Below are 14009 nucleotides of genomic sequence, written 5' to 3'. Positions count from 1 at the left end.
CCCCCTGTTTTTATGCTGCGTATGACATCATATGGTGTGGAATATCCCTTTGGCTAGTTGGGGTCAGCTGTCCTGGCTGTGTCCCCTCCCAACTCCTTGTGCACCCCCAGCCTCCTCACTGGCAGGGCATGAGAAGCTGCAAAGTCCTTGACTTCGTATAAACACTACTTAGCAACAACAAAAAACATCAGTGTGATACCAACATGGTTCTCATACTAAATCCTAAACACAACACTACCAGCTACTAGGAAGAACATTAACTCTATCCCAGCCAAAACGAGGATACATCATCTACCTCTTATTCTGTACTATTTATGTCCATACTGTAGGTTCCACGCTTTCCATGACTTCCCAATTACTCACCACCACCTTTTCATGTCTTTTGAAATATACTGGCAGGTATCATTCCCTGTATGTGCCATATGTCTAAAAATGTCTGATATTATTTAATCTGCGACTTTGGGCCATCTGTCACAGTAGTCCTTCAAGGTGGGAGAGATGGTGTGTAGTGTAGGATTGCTGCATCCTGAAACCAGTTCTAGTTCTATCACTACTGCTCTTTTTTGATTCTGTCCTCAAAATTAATTCTTCATTAATCTCGGTAATTTTTATTGTAATACCATCTATACAGCAACCATAGTCATGACATACAGTATCTTGTAGCAGTTAGCATCATACAGTTCAAATCATTGAATATTTTCACCCAGAATCAAATTCCCCTGATGTACACATTGGACTTTACCATCCTACTGTGTTACCCACCAGATGCACCCGGGTCCTTGAGCGAAAGCAATCTCACAAATGGATTTGCCTTTGCCTGAGTCAGGAATAATGCAGACTGTCTTCCCAAGCATATTTTTCATGGGCACTACAAGGACTTTGTCCCATTCTACAGTATGAGAAGGGTTTTGATTTGGCAAGGCCAGCTTGATTGGCAGATGCCCTAGTGTTGACTAGCCAGGTAGTGTATCCCAGTGTTTGAGTGTTCAACCACCTGTTGCTCTTGGTATAGTCTTTTAACAGTCCATTGTACCATTTGATTTTCCCAGAGGCTGGAGTATGATAGGGGATATGATATACTCAGTTGATGCCATGACCTTTGGCCCAGGTGCCTGTGAGATTGTTTCTGAAGTGAATACCATTGTCTGACTCAGTTCTTTCTGGGATGCCATGTCACCAGAAGACTTGTTTCTCAAGACCCAAGATACCTCTCTTCATGGTAGTTCTCGATTTGCCTCCAAAGGCTGAGGGCTTGTGCCCCTTTTCTAATTGTTTTGTCAATTCCCCTGTTCCCTAGACAGTGATCCCAGCTGCTTGGTTTCCCTACCCTCAAATTCCAGATTACTGTCCCCATTATCCTGGCATCAGAGCAGCCCGGTGACATTGGGCTTGCCTAGATGATGAATGAAGTCTTTCCATGTGTGTCTCAGTTCACTTAGGGATAGGGATTGGGTGGTTACCATCTCTTTTATGATGGGTTCTGCCTCTTCTGTTTTTCGTGATGGCTCTGCTTCTTCATTCGTTACTGTATGAGGTGGCCTTAGTATTTATTATTTGCGTGGAGGGGCGACTGATACTGGCATGGGTTAGTTCTCTGGTTCAGCCACAGTGCCTCTTGCCAGGGTTGAAGTAACCACAGTGCCTGTCACTTTCTTACCAGATCCAGAGATGTTCTTTTCCCCTTAAGGATCCTTAATAGTGTTGAGCAGGGCTTGGTAGGCATGGGCCAGGCCCCAGCACATTGCAGTCTTTTGTGTTTCTGGAGCTGCAAGAGTTACAGCATTCTTTTTCCAAGTACTTAACTAGTTTTTGCAGATTCTGCACTTGTTCCAGGCGAAGTTCCAAAACACTGGGAATGCCCACTGGCTTAGGTACTTGCCCATACCATCCCACACATCCTGCCCTATCCATCCTTGAGGCAGATCCCTGGATGGTTATTCTTAATATAGTTGTTTAACCTTAAACAAGATGTGGAACACGTTCAGAAGACAGAGCAGTAGGAACATGCTACTTTGAACATCTCGAGGATATTAAAAATTCTTAAGAGCTATTGTAGCTAGCCTGGAGGAGAAGGGGAAGAGGAAGGGAAGTAGGGAGGTGTCTCCACCATGGCTTGGGACTCTGGAGAGAAGGTAGAAGGTGCAATTATTAATAGTTTCCTATAGATGGCTCCCAAAGTACAGCGATGATGGCAGTGCTGAGTATGAATACCAGATTACTTTCACCATCAGCAATTTTGTCATATCATAAGCCAGTGTTAGAAAGTACAACATAACCTTAGGCGAGTTCCCATGGGTGATAAACAGCACAACAGGGAACATATGAAGCAAGTAAGATACTATGTTTAAGAACAAGCACACCAACTTTAAGAGCAAATAAATCAACAGTGTGACCAGTGCCTATTAAACCAGTATAACAAATGTTCATAACAAATGTTCATAGCAAATTTGTTCTAGCATGTTCAAGGCAGAGTTGTTGTTACCTCAATCCATTATGCCCCATGCTGGGAACCAAAAAGGACTGTCGGGGTTTAAGCTGAGATGGCAACTAAGCACCACACAGCTGCTTGCTCACTCACCCCCAGTGAGATGGAGGAGAAAGTCAGAAGAGTGCAAGTGTGAAAACTCATGAGTTGAAATAAAGGCAGTTTAATAGGACAGAAAAGTAATAATAATGATTATGATGATGATAATAATGAAAGAATTGGAATATACACAAAAAGTGATGCACAATGCAGTTGCTTACCACTTACCAGCCAAGGTCCAGCCAGTTCCTGAGCAGCAGCCCCTGGCCGTCTTTCGCCGCAGTTTATATATTGAGCATGACATCAAATGGTGTGGAATATCCCTTTGCCAGTTGGGGTCAGCTGTCTTGGCTGTGTCCCCTCCCAACTCCTTGTGCACCTCAGCCTTCTCACTGGCAGGGCATGAGAAGCTGGAAAGTCCTTGACTTCATATAAACACTACTTAGCAACAGCTGAAAACACCAGTGTGTTATCAACATGGTTCTCATACTAAATCCAAAACACAACACTCTTACCAGCTACTAGGAAGAAAATTAACTCTATCCTAGCTGAAACTAGGACTGCTGCCTTCATGACAATCAGCAAGTGCATATTTCTGCCTCTTAAATACCAATCTGCATGGAAAGGAGTGTGATTTCATTTAAAGTAGCTGCCTATTTTGCCTTCATGATGTACTAGAAAATCATGGATATTTGTACCCAAGCAAGAACCATTTGCTATTTTATAACTAGATCTTGGGAGAAAATCGGTGAGTGTGGTTATTTTTCTGTTAACCAGAGAAATTCAGAGCTTGAGCACAGACCTCATTTGAAGACCCTTTACTCTATGGCTGATTTGATACCGAAGAAAGTCTTCACTGTGTAGCTGTGGGCAAAAGGATAGTGATCACTAACTTTTCACTAACTTTTTTGTGTGTGTCAGCGGATGTGGCTTTTGTCTTTGTATTTCCCTGCCTCAAAAGGGTAGGTGTCTTTGGCTTCCTGAGCCTGAATTACTGCTTATGTTCTCTGTATAGGAGGTAAGGACTTCATGTAGAATTTCTATCAGGTAGAAAACATCAGAGAAGAATGTGTGTTAGGACTTCAGAGAAATAAGTCTTGGGTTAGGTTTTGCCCTGGGAAAGGCATGTCAGCTTTTGTTAAAAACTTTAATGCCCCAAACTCTTAGAAATAACCTATCTATTGATCTCAAATAGATGAAGAGTGTACAGTAGAGCAGTAGCTAGAACTGCTGCATTGGCAGCACGTTGCTCAGTTTCAGTTTCTTCCATTGTCAGAGAGTGGGGGGGAAAGGGCAGTATTTTCTTCCTCTAAAGGCCTTCCAAAAGCCTTTGAGCCTTGTTAATCTTTGGCACTTACCAGGTGATGATGAAGATGATGATGAATCTTATCATTATTATTATTCTTTTTCCTAGAGTTAGGAAGACTGCTGGAGGAAGGGAGTCCTAGGGTTCTTGATCTGAAGAATATGTATTGTTTTAAAGAATAGTTTGTGGAGCATGGATGAGAACTAAGGCATCCTCCATTTCTAAGAAAGTTTGGGGAGTTACAGTAGATATGGTCTTCTGTATTTTGAAAGTTTCAGCTAATAATCTTGCATGGGTAAATGTTTTCACCAGAGGGAAATTAAATTGGGTTCTCAAACCAATGTGTTACACAAATTGCATTTAAAAATGGGATTTGGGGAAATTAAATTTCAAAGGCTGAAGGGGTACTGAATTTTTGAGCTTACATATTGGTTAAAACCAGGACCGAATTACTAGGTGGAGGTGGCTGCTTCATCTGTTCCTCTGGCTGTGTTTTAAGATGGAATCTTGGTCTACAAAGATGCTTGGGACTTAAGGCATTAAGTCCCTCAAGAAATGTTGAGAGGTGTTGACTGCTGAGAGGAAGCATAATGAAGTCTTCATTAACAACCTGGATAGTGGAAGAGTATTTGGTCTTGGCATATTTAATACCTTGTTGGAGGGAGAGGTCAGTAAGGCAAAGGGTAGACCTTAACAGTAGATAAAAAAATCTTGACAAGTTGGTCAAATGGTCTGATGGTGACCTCAGAAAGTTTAATCAAGTCAGGTACCTGGAAGAGAGTAACCTCATCCTGTCATTGCAGGCTGGGTGATGACTATCTAGGAATGATCTTTGCAGAAAAAGAATTGTGGGGTCTTAGTGGACAACCAAGACAAGTTAGTTGAACATTAGGGAACATTGCATCTATAATGATGAGAGCTTGGGCCACATTAAAAAAGGTTTATACAGCGTGTCAGGAGAAGTGATTATTTCCCTCTCTTTGGAACTGATGAGGCTGGAATACAGTATGGAGTGTTGGATCCCCAGTACAAGAAAGGCACAGTATAGAGCGAGTTGAGCAGAGCACCACTCTTACTTAGGGGCTGGAGCATGTGATGTAGGAAGAGAGGAGAAAGCCAAGTTTCTTCAGTCTGGAGGAGAAAAGGCCAATGAGTGGATCCATTTGCTGTCTTCCAGTCATGTAATGGGAGGGTATAGACAAGATAGAGCTATGCTTTTCCTGGAGATGTGTAATGAAAGCCTAAAAGGCCAAGGACACAGATTGCACTGATGAGAGTTCTGTTTTCAGTATGATGTAAACTGGTTGCTTAGAGGTTATAGAATCTTCATCCTTCGAGATATTCAAAACTTGACAAGGATTTGAACCGCCTGAGCCATCTTTGGTGTTGGATATTATATTGATTGAACTTTGAATAGGGGCTTGGACTAGATAAGATCTAGAGGTCTCTTCCAACATAAATATATGATTTTGTAACTTATGAATTCTGACCTGACTCCTGACTTAAATGTTAGTTAGGTGCTTGTCAGAATTGATTTGTATCTAGCTTAAAATAGAAGATGGAAACACCAGGTTAGACCTATTATGGGCTTTGCCTTCTGTAGGATTTTTGAAGGTCAGTTTGGCTGAGTTCCATTTTTAGGTGCTCAAGAGTGTTTATTGATCTAGCCTGAGATGTTAAGAGGGACAAAACTAGATGTGAGAACCAGGGTACTGCTTCTCCAGTGGAACTGTTTTGTTTTGTAACTTTTAATTTTAAAGAAAACAAATAGTGTTTTGTTTCTTGTGTTGTGGTTTGTTTGTTATACAAATTGCTTTACCAAAAAACAAAGTTTGGTACAATACTACCGATTTTATTAAGGTATCTCAGATTTACTTAACTAATTTGTACATAGGTAAATACACAGCTGATTTACTCCTAGAGATAGCATGTGTGTTAACATTGTAAATGTGAAGTTCAAATTACATTTGTGTGTAACATCTAATAGGAATATATTGTACTCACCCATATGCCATGTCATTTGTCTGTTATTTTCTGTAACTTAGCATTTTTAAAATGCCAAAATGAAAGTGCTACTGCTAAAAATGAAGTTTTTAACAGGTGTAAATCATCTTTGTGCCTTACTATCACTGATAATTTTGATTGAAAGCTGAGTTTCAGTGTTTCTTTCATGCTCACTGAAATGGCCTGACTTTTTCATCTGGTCTTGGAATCAGTTGCTGCCTTACATAGTCTACATAATACACACAGTGATAGAAAGACTTCCTTTATGTGTTCGGTGTCTTCCATATGGCCAGCCATAAGTTGATTCCTAGACTTCTTGCTTTCTTACTGATTGCAAGTCAGTTTCTGCATCCTTTATTAAAGTTCTCTAATATTAAACAGGATATTTAGATTATCAAGACTATAATCGTTAGTATGATCTTTTCAGTTTCTCAGTCCTGTGCTGTAAAAAGTGAAGCTACTTACGAAATAGGTAAAGCTAAGATGTGAAACTTGCCTTTGGTTTTTTAACGATATTTTTTATTTTATATATATGAAACACTACTGAGCTCATAGGCTCTTGCAATTAAATAGGTTTTTAATCTTTCTCCTTAGTCATGATTTTCACCCATTTTTTATTTTAAGAACATAAGGACATACAGTTAAAGGACAAGGTCTGAAGTGTTGGAGTACTTCTGTCATTTTGGCAGCGCTTGAGTCCTGTGTTAAATTTTTGCTGGTTTTGTGTGTGATTTGTGAATAAGTGGTCAGCAGCTATTAGAATTCTTCCATGAATCTCCTTTACTGATGGCAGTTGAGCTATTAAGCTATGTGTAGCTTGTTGAGTTCTTGACTGAGAAGGTCAATTGCTGAGAACGCTTACTTGTGGTGTTCTGTAGCTCTGCCTTGCTTTGCTTTTATGACACTATTTCACACTGATTCTTTTTTGTACGTTTTTTAAAAGCAAGATCAAATCTGTCAGGAGAAAGGGTTGTGAAAAGCATTGTGGCCGAGGACCTTGATAAATATTGAATTCTTCATTCCATTGCTGTGTGTTGCTTCTACTGATTTGCAATGTTATAAATATTCTTTTCAGATAGAGAAGAAAAAATAATGATGCAAATAGTTGTGATCAGAATGTCACTGCTTTCACTTGCAAATTGTATACAATATGAAGCGTACAATGCATAACATAAGGTTGTGTAGTCATTTCATCTTCATCTTTACTATCCCAGGTATTATAATTAGAAGCCAGTGGATGGTGAATACAGAGATAAAGATTAATATTTGTGGTTTCTTGTGCATGGAATTCTTTAGATAATATTGTGACATTGAACTGATTGGGCAAGTGGGGGAAGTTTAGGATGGACAGTACGTGTTTGCAAGTACAGAAAGTATTTTGAGAATGTTAGATGTGGGTTTGAAGTCATTCTGTAACGTACTTTTTTGTATGAGATGTGCCATTATCTGAAAATTGGTATTTCTGGTTTTGTTCTATAAAATTCTGTTTGAGGACTTTTTATGTTTATATGGAATAAATCAAATTCGTAACAGTCTCTGAGAGTGTTCTCTTCATAATTTGGGTTTACTCAAGATTCTGCGGCTGAGGATATGTGCCTTGTACATGGAAAGCCTGATTTGGAGAGCAGAAAAGGCTCAAGATGCTTTCTTTGGTGTCATACAATTCCTATTTTTAATAGCTACTTAATACAATTTAGCAAGCACAAGATTTGTGTGTTGTAAATTGGACTCAGTAGCAGAAGATTGGTACATAGAGACAACTGACAAGTGTGGAGTTCCCTAATAAATGAGAAAGTATCAGAAATCATGGTAGCATCTCATAGCTGGACTAGAGGGAGTAATTGCACAGTGTTAGCATTTATACTGGCCATGCAAGACCTCAATTTCTAGCTGACTCTACTCATTTTAAGAAAAAGTACATCAAGTTATATGATGTTCAGTCCCTTACAGAACCACAGTGCTCCTTTCACAAGTTAGTAGCACCTCAATCAAAGGCCATTAAACATGAATGAAGACACACGGTAAAACTAGACTAAAAAGTAAACTAAATATGGAGTTGCATCAATATTTGGGAAGGTCTGTAGAAATTCGTATCAAAGAGTGAGAGACACAGTTCAAGAGAGGCATAATCAGTGAACAAATTGTTGGGGACTGGGTAGTAGTGGGGATCCTCAGCACCTCACAGAGGTCACTGTAGGAAAGGGTAGTGTCAAGTTTGGATTATCTAGAGGAAAGTCCTGACTTTTTGCCCTAAAAAGGGAGGCTGGATGTAGAATCTAAGTAATTTTTTTCCTGATTGCATTGTGCTACAATTATATCATTTATTCAGAGAATCCCGAGGGGAAGCTCTCTTGGGTCAGAGCAGGATTTGCCTTCTTGTTTCCTTTGGCAGATGGTCTGCATTCCCCTATTGTCACTTTTGCCATTCTTTACTAGAATACAGGAGTAGCAGAGTACATGCAAACATAGTGAGACTAGTCCTTGTTTATGAAGTACTGCTTTTCTTCATGCTACAGTAAAACTGGGAAGAGGATAGGAATGCTATGGTTGTTATTTTTCCATCATTAATTAGTTTCTGCAGAAAACAACAAAATGGTCAGGGCTGCATAAGTATGTGAACTGCTCTGCCGTCCTATGGAGAGCTTTTAATTTTGTTGAAGTAGCTCTTTGACAGACAAAACACCCCCCCAAAAAAAAACCCACACAAACTAAAAACCAACCTAAAATGCAAACAGGTATCTGTAAATTCACGCTTCATTTGTGTAATTTATTAATTAAATTTTTTCCTTCTGTTATAGTTGTTGACTTTTGCACATGTGCATGCTTAATCATTTTTTTATGAAGAAGAAAGGAAAGGGAGAACAAAGCTTATATGGAGTGGTGATTTTATAAACTAAGACTTTTCTTCTCTGTTTTCCAGATTCAATATTGTATAAACATGGGTGCATTTTTGGATAAACCAAAAACTGAAAAACATAATGCTCATGGTGCAGGGAATGGCTTGCGTTATGGCCTCAGCAGTATGCAGGGATGGAGAGTGGAAATGGAAGATGCTCACACAGCTGTTGTAGGTATTCCCCAGGGCTTAGAGGACTGGTCCTTTTTTGCTGTCTATGATGGTCACGCAGGATCTCGCGTTGCAAATTACTGCTCCGCACACTTACTAGAACACATCACTAACAATGAAGACTTTAGGGCGACAGAAAAATCTGGATCTGCTCTTGAACCTTCAGTGGAAAATGTCAAGAGTGGAATCAGAACTGGCTTTTTGAAAATTGATGAGTATATGCGCAATTTCTCAGACCTCAGAAATGGGATGGACAGAAGTGGCTCAACAGCAGTGGCAGTTTTGATTTCACCCGAGCATGTATATTTTATCAATTGTGGTGATTCACGTGCTGTTCTCTATAGGAATGGACAAGTCTGTTTTTCAACACAGGATCACAAACCTTGCAACCCAAGGGAGAAAGAACGAATCCAGAATGCAGGAGGCAGTGTAATGATTCAGCGTGTTAATGGTTCATTGGCAGTTTCTCGAGCTCTGGGGGACTATGACTACAAATGTGTTGACGGTAAAGGCCCTACAGAACAACTTGTTTCTCCAGAGCCTGAGGTTTGTGAAATTTTAAGGGCAGAAGAAGACGAGTTTATCATCTTGGCTTGTGATGGAATCTGGGATGTAATGAGCAATGAAGAGCTCTGTGAATTTGTTAAGTCTAGACTTGAAGTATCGGATGACCTGGAAAAAGTGTGCAATTGGGTAGTGGACACTTGTTTACATAAGGTACGTAACTGTTTTCTCCAAGCAACTATTCTAAAATGATCTTCTGTTTAGATGGGTGCAGTGTTAACAGCTATTCCTGGCCTACTCTTCCCCTTTTATCTCTTAATTCCCTCAACCTTCTGTACCTATCTGACTATATATCCTTTCTGACAAATATACAACATCATCCTTTGTGCCTGAAGAGGTGGTGGCAATTGCAAAAATAAGGGTTTATTATTTCCTCAAATAATACTTGCGTATGTTTCCAGGTCTAAACTTTGTTTCTAAATATGAGCTATCTAAAAATTAATGAATTCTGTGCAAGGTTGGGGTTTTATTGGGTTTTTTTCCAAGTTGGGCAGTGCTTGTATGCTTTGCATAAATCTGGTGTTTGCATAATCTCCTCTTCAAGGTATGATTTATCTGTCGTCTGAAGTGGTGTCCTCAGCTCATTGTAGCTTAGGTAGAGAAGCGTGCTGCTTCTGCACCTCAGCTTGCTCATCAAATTTTGAGTTTGCTCAGAACAACTAGAGGTTGGTCTATACACGTTTTGTAGGTATACCATTTCTAGCATTCCCTGAAAAGTGCAACTCATACTAGTGCAAATAGAGTTCCTTCAATAGGCCATAGGCAAAACATGCAATTTTAATGGAAACATTAACATTCAGAATTCTAACACTAAAGCGTAGCTTTTCCTGACCAAGCACTTGATCAGCCTTGTTAAAGGGTGGTCACACTAGTATTCTTTCAGTAAAACTGAGCCCTGACCTCATGTTTATTTTATAAAGTCAGATCCTGGATCTCTGCAGTTTGTGATGATATTAAAATGGTGTCCTCTGTCTTCAGGATGTGAATTGTACCACATAATATTAACTGCTGTAAAAGATGGGTGTTCCTATATGCTTGTTACAATAGGGAATAATGTAGAATAACTCCTGAGTACTTCTGAAGGAATTTATTGTAATGTCAGACTCCTACTTGATTTCTTTAGGAGGAGGGGTTGTTGTGATAGATCATAGGAACTATCCAGTAGGCTGAGCTTACACACAAACAATGTGCAGTTACCAGTGGCACTTAAAATTGTACCAAAAGGTGCTGGGAGAAGTTAAGATCTTGATTTCAAACCAGAAATTTAAGTTACGGTTCTGGTAAATGTCCTTGTTAAGAGACTTAGACGGTGAGGTTTTAAATTTGGCAGTGGGTTATAATTTTGGAAATTAAATATGAGCAGGAAAGTGGCATCAGAGCTTACTAGTGAAGATCTGACATTAAAATTAGTATCTGACAATAGCTGTTGGCTGACACTACTGAGCACATGATAGTCTGTAAGATCAGCTTGACCATACTAAATGAATTACTATTTTGTACTTAGCTTCTTCAAGGTGCTATATATGACACAGGTGCATTCTGATAAACAGATTTTAATGAATGCAATGTCTTCCATGGACACTCTCAAAGTGAAATAAATTAGTAGCTGTAGCTAACTGTTTTATTCTAGTAGTGTAGGATTCTGCTTTTTATTTTGCAACAGGAGGGGTTTTTTTTTAATCTGGCTTAAGGTAACATTAAACAACTGTCTGATTTCTGACCTGTTTTCTTGATACTATTTTTAGATGGTTGACATGTAAGTAAGTCCACTAAATATCTGAGACTTCAAGTATGTACAGTAGAAATCAGTAGAATTCATTTTATCAAATAGTTCGGTCGGAAAACTTATAGGTTCTTTTTAATCAAAATAGAGTTTTATTGCAAGTTTTCTTCTTTCCCAGGTGTATCATTGTACTGTATTTGGAACAAGTGAAAATGTGACAAAAATAGAAAAAAATACAAATAAAACTCAAGATTCTAACTCTTGTTTTTTTCCTTGTCATATAGGGGAGTCGTGATAACATGAGTATCGTACTAGTTTGTTTTTCAAATGCTCCTAAGGTTTCAGATGAGGCAGTGAAAAAAGATGCTGAGTTGGATAAGTACTTGGAATCACGGGTTGAAGGTAAGAAATTCATTTTGTTCACTAGAAATGCTGTCATAACCTTTTTGAACATGAAAAGAAAACCCCCAAAGGCCATCGTGCCAGTATATGTTGGGTCAGATTCAGGCCTGGTTATAGGTATGATTTTTTTTCTGTGTCAGGAAAAACGTTTTAAGCCACAAGTTTAGTTTATCCTGGTATTCTGCAAGCATTTTCTTAATGTGAGCTATGAAGTAAAGCTTTTAGGGCTTTACTTCTATCTTTACAGGTCAAAATGCAACCACTGACCTTGCAGAGTGTTATATCAGCTAAGTAATTTGTGATACTGCTAATGTCTTGCATATATTAAAAGGAACTTTTGTGATGCCTGTTCCCTTTTTTGTGAAAGTGTTTGAAAAGAAAAAGCTGTTCTAGGACTTCATGAAGGGACAACTTACTCATCTGGTTATTAAAGGATTTTTAACTGCTTCTATTTAGCACAGCTGTGAGTTACTTTTTACACCAACTTTTATTAAATGTACTTCTGTGAAAACTTAACAGAGTATAAATGATCAAAGTGATCAAAATGATCAAAGTCATCCCTTTAGATTCTGAATGCTTATCAAGTGTGTGTGTATGTGTAAATAAAAAATGTATAATCCTCTAGAAGTTTCATGGAGGACTAAACTTAATTCCTAACCTGTTTCATTTAGTCACAGATTTTATAGCTCTTTACTTATCTGGTAGTTTAAATGCAACTTCTTTCCTTAAGCAGAAACAGTTGAAAGAAAGCTTACTTAAGAATGAAAGGCTTGCCCTTGTTTATTTATTCCTTCTCTGCAGTGTTCTTAATGTTAGAAAAACTGACATTTGAAATGGGCTTTCAAACTGTTGCTGCTAATTTGTATTCTTTTGTCACTGGTTAAGGCTGTTGTAAGGTCAGACAACAGCTATGGGTAGTGGTCTCCTGGTATCTCCAATCTTCTTGGTTATGCTAGCGATCCAGGTATAGCTCAGTTTTGGTAGAATTGACTGAACTTCAGGGCTGATATTGAAGGTTTGCCTTTTTTATAGTATTGTTATTATGTTGGCATAGTTTTTTTGCAGGAGAAGCCCAGGCATGAAAATAACTGAGTTTCTGGGACAGTTTGTCTTGCTGTTGTAAATGTTGCTAGAATAATACTGTGAAGTAGCATCGCTGGAGAGAAGCAATCAGCGATTTTGAAAGCCTTATTGTTCTGATGCTTTAAACTTCCGTGATCTCATCAGAAAAGTACTGAAGCGCTATCACCCACTTACGGTGATGCAGCTTATTAACCCATTTGTTTGAGCTGTCAATTACAGCAACAGTATTCAAGAAAGAAAAGGGTTTACTGAAGAGAAAGTTGGCTGAGATAACTTGTACCCTTTCTTGACTTCTTTCAGGCCTGGACTGGATCAAGAGATCCATGTTCAGCTATGCTTTATGAAGAGATGATCACTTTCTAGAAGGGTAATAAGTAACATGGCTGCCTTAGATGTTTTTGTTCCAGGTGCTGAGACCAGTAGCTTAGCTACAGTAATGCTGTCTTGATGAAGCTTGTATGTGTTTGTATGGAAAAATGTGACATTGGCAGTCTACAGGACTATTAAAAGTAACTTTAAATTTGAGTGCCAAGATGTTTGAGACTTTGCAGGTCAGAACCAGCATGAAGCCACCATTTGGAAACTGGAACAAGGTCTCAGTGACATCAACCACAGCTCTGGCTACAGACTGCTTGAGCATTTTTTATGAAAGGTGTGATGAACAAATTGTCTCAGTATGGAGGTGGAAACTTTCCAGGCACATAAGCATGGTGTGTGTAATTTCTAGAGATACAACACTTACTTTCTTTCTCTTTATACCTATTTGGTGAGAATTACTAATACAGGACTACAGCACTATCATATAGGAGACAGGTGCCACTTCTGTTTCTCTTGGTGGTTTTAGTTTATTTGAATATCTGAGACACCCACTGGCTTTTTAACATGCTGTAATGGATACTGAAAAGGCTGATTGGATGTGCTTTCATTAGAAAGTAGTTGATAATCCAAATAAGGAGCATGAGCTATAAGTGAGAAGTAATCCTGCACTGTAGGTCTCAGGAAATCAGGAATCTTCTGAGAGTGTACAACAGCAAAAAATCCCACAGCTAACCATGCAGAACTTTTTTTAACGCTAATTCAGTGTAAAATGCAACAGTGACATGGAAGTGTACGTGCTGCCACTGTAACCTGGTTGCTGCGGGCAGCTGTTAGTTTTGTCACTTCGATATCAAAATTCTCAACCTTACTATTAATGCTAGAAATGACACTTAATATAGATCCCGTATGAGTTTTCATTTGTGTGAAACAGCTGTGAAAGCCACAAATCACTCATGTTTTTTGTCTAGATTTTTTTTACTGCATTTTTAATCAAATGAGGTGAACTTGCATTTTTTTG

The 14009-nt window shown here is 38.9% G+C and overlaps 1 protein-coding gene across 5 annotated transcripts in view; it reads left to right on the top strand.

Annotated features, from left to right (window-relative positions):
* Positions 1-14009, top strand: part of PPM1B (protein phosphatase, Mg2+/Mn2+ dependent 1B) — a 64618-nt gene that overhangs the window by 30888 nt on the left and 19721 nt on the right. For all 5 annotated transcript variants that reach the window (XM_080616873.1, XM_080616871.1, XM_080616869.1 and 2 more), the window contains 2 exons: positions 8755-9618; positions 11473-11590. In XM_080616873.1, coding sequence (XP_080472999.1) covers positions 8773-9618; positions 11473-11590 — 964 coding nt within the window. In that variant the 5' untranslated portion in view covers positions 8755-8772. The remainder of the gene's footprint in view (positions 1-8754; positions 9619-11472; positions 11591-14009) is intronic.

The sequence above is a fragment of the Psittacula echo genome, assembly GCF_963264785.1.
Source record: "Psittacula echo genome assembly, chromosome: 4".
NCBI classification, from domain to species: domain Eukaryota; kingdom Metazoa; phylum Chordata; class Aves; order Psittaciformes; family Psittacidae; genus Psittacula; species Psittacula echo.
The sequence above is the reverse complement of the archived record's forward strand: the minus strand, read 5'-3'. Positions and strand labels throughout refer to the sequence as shown.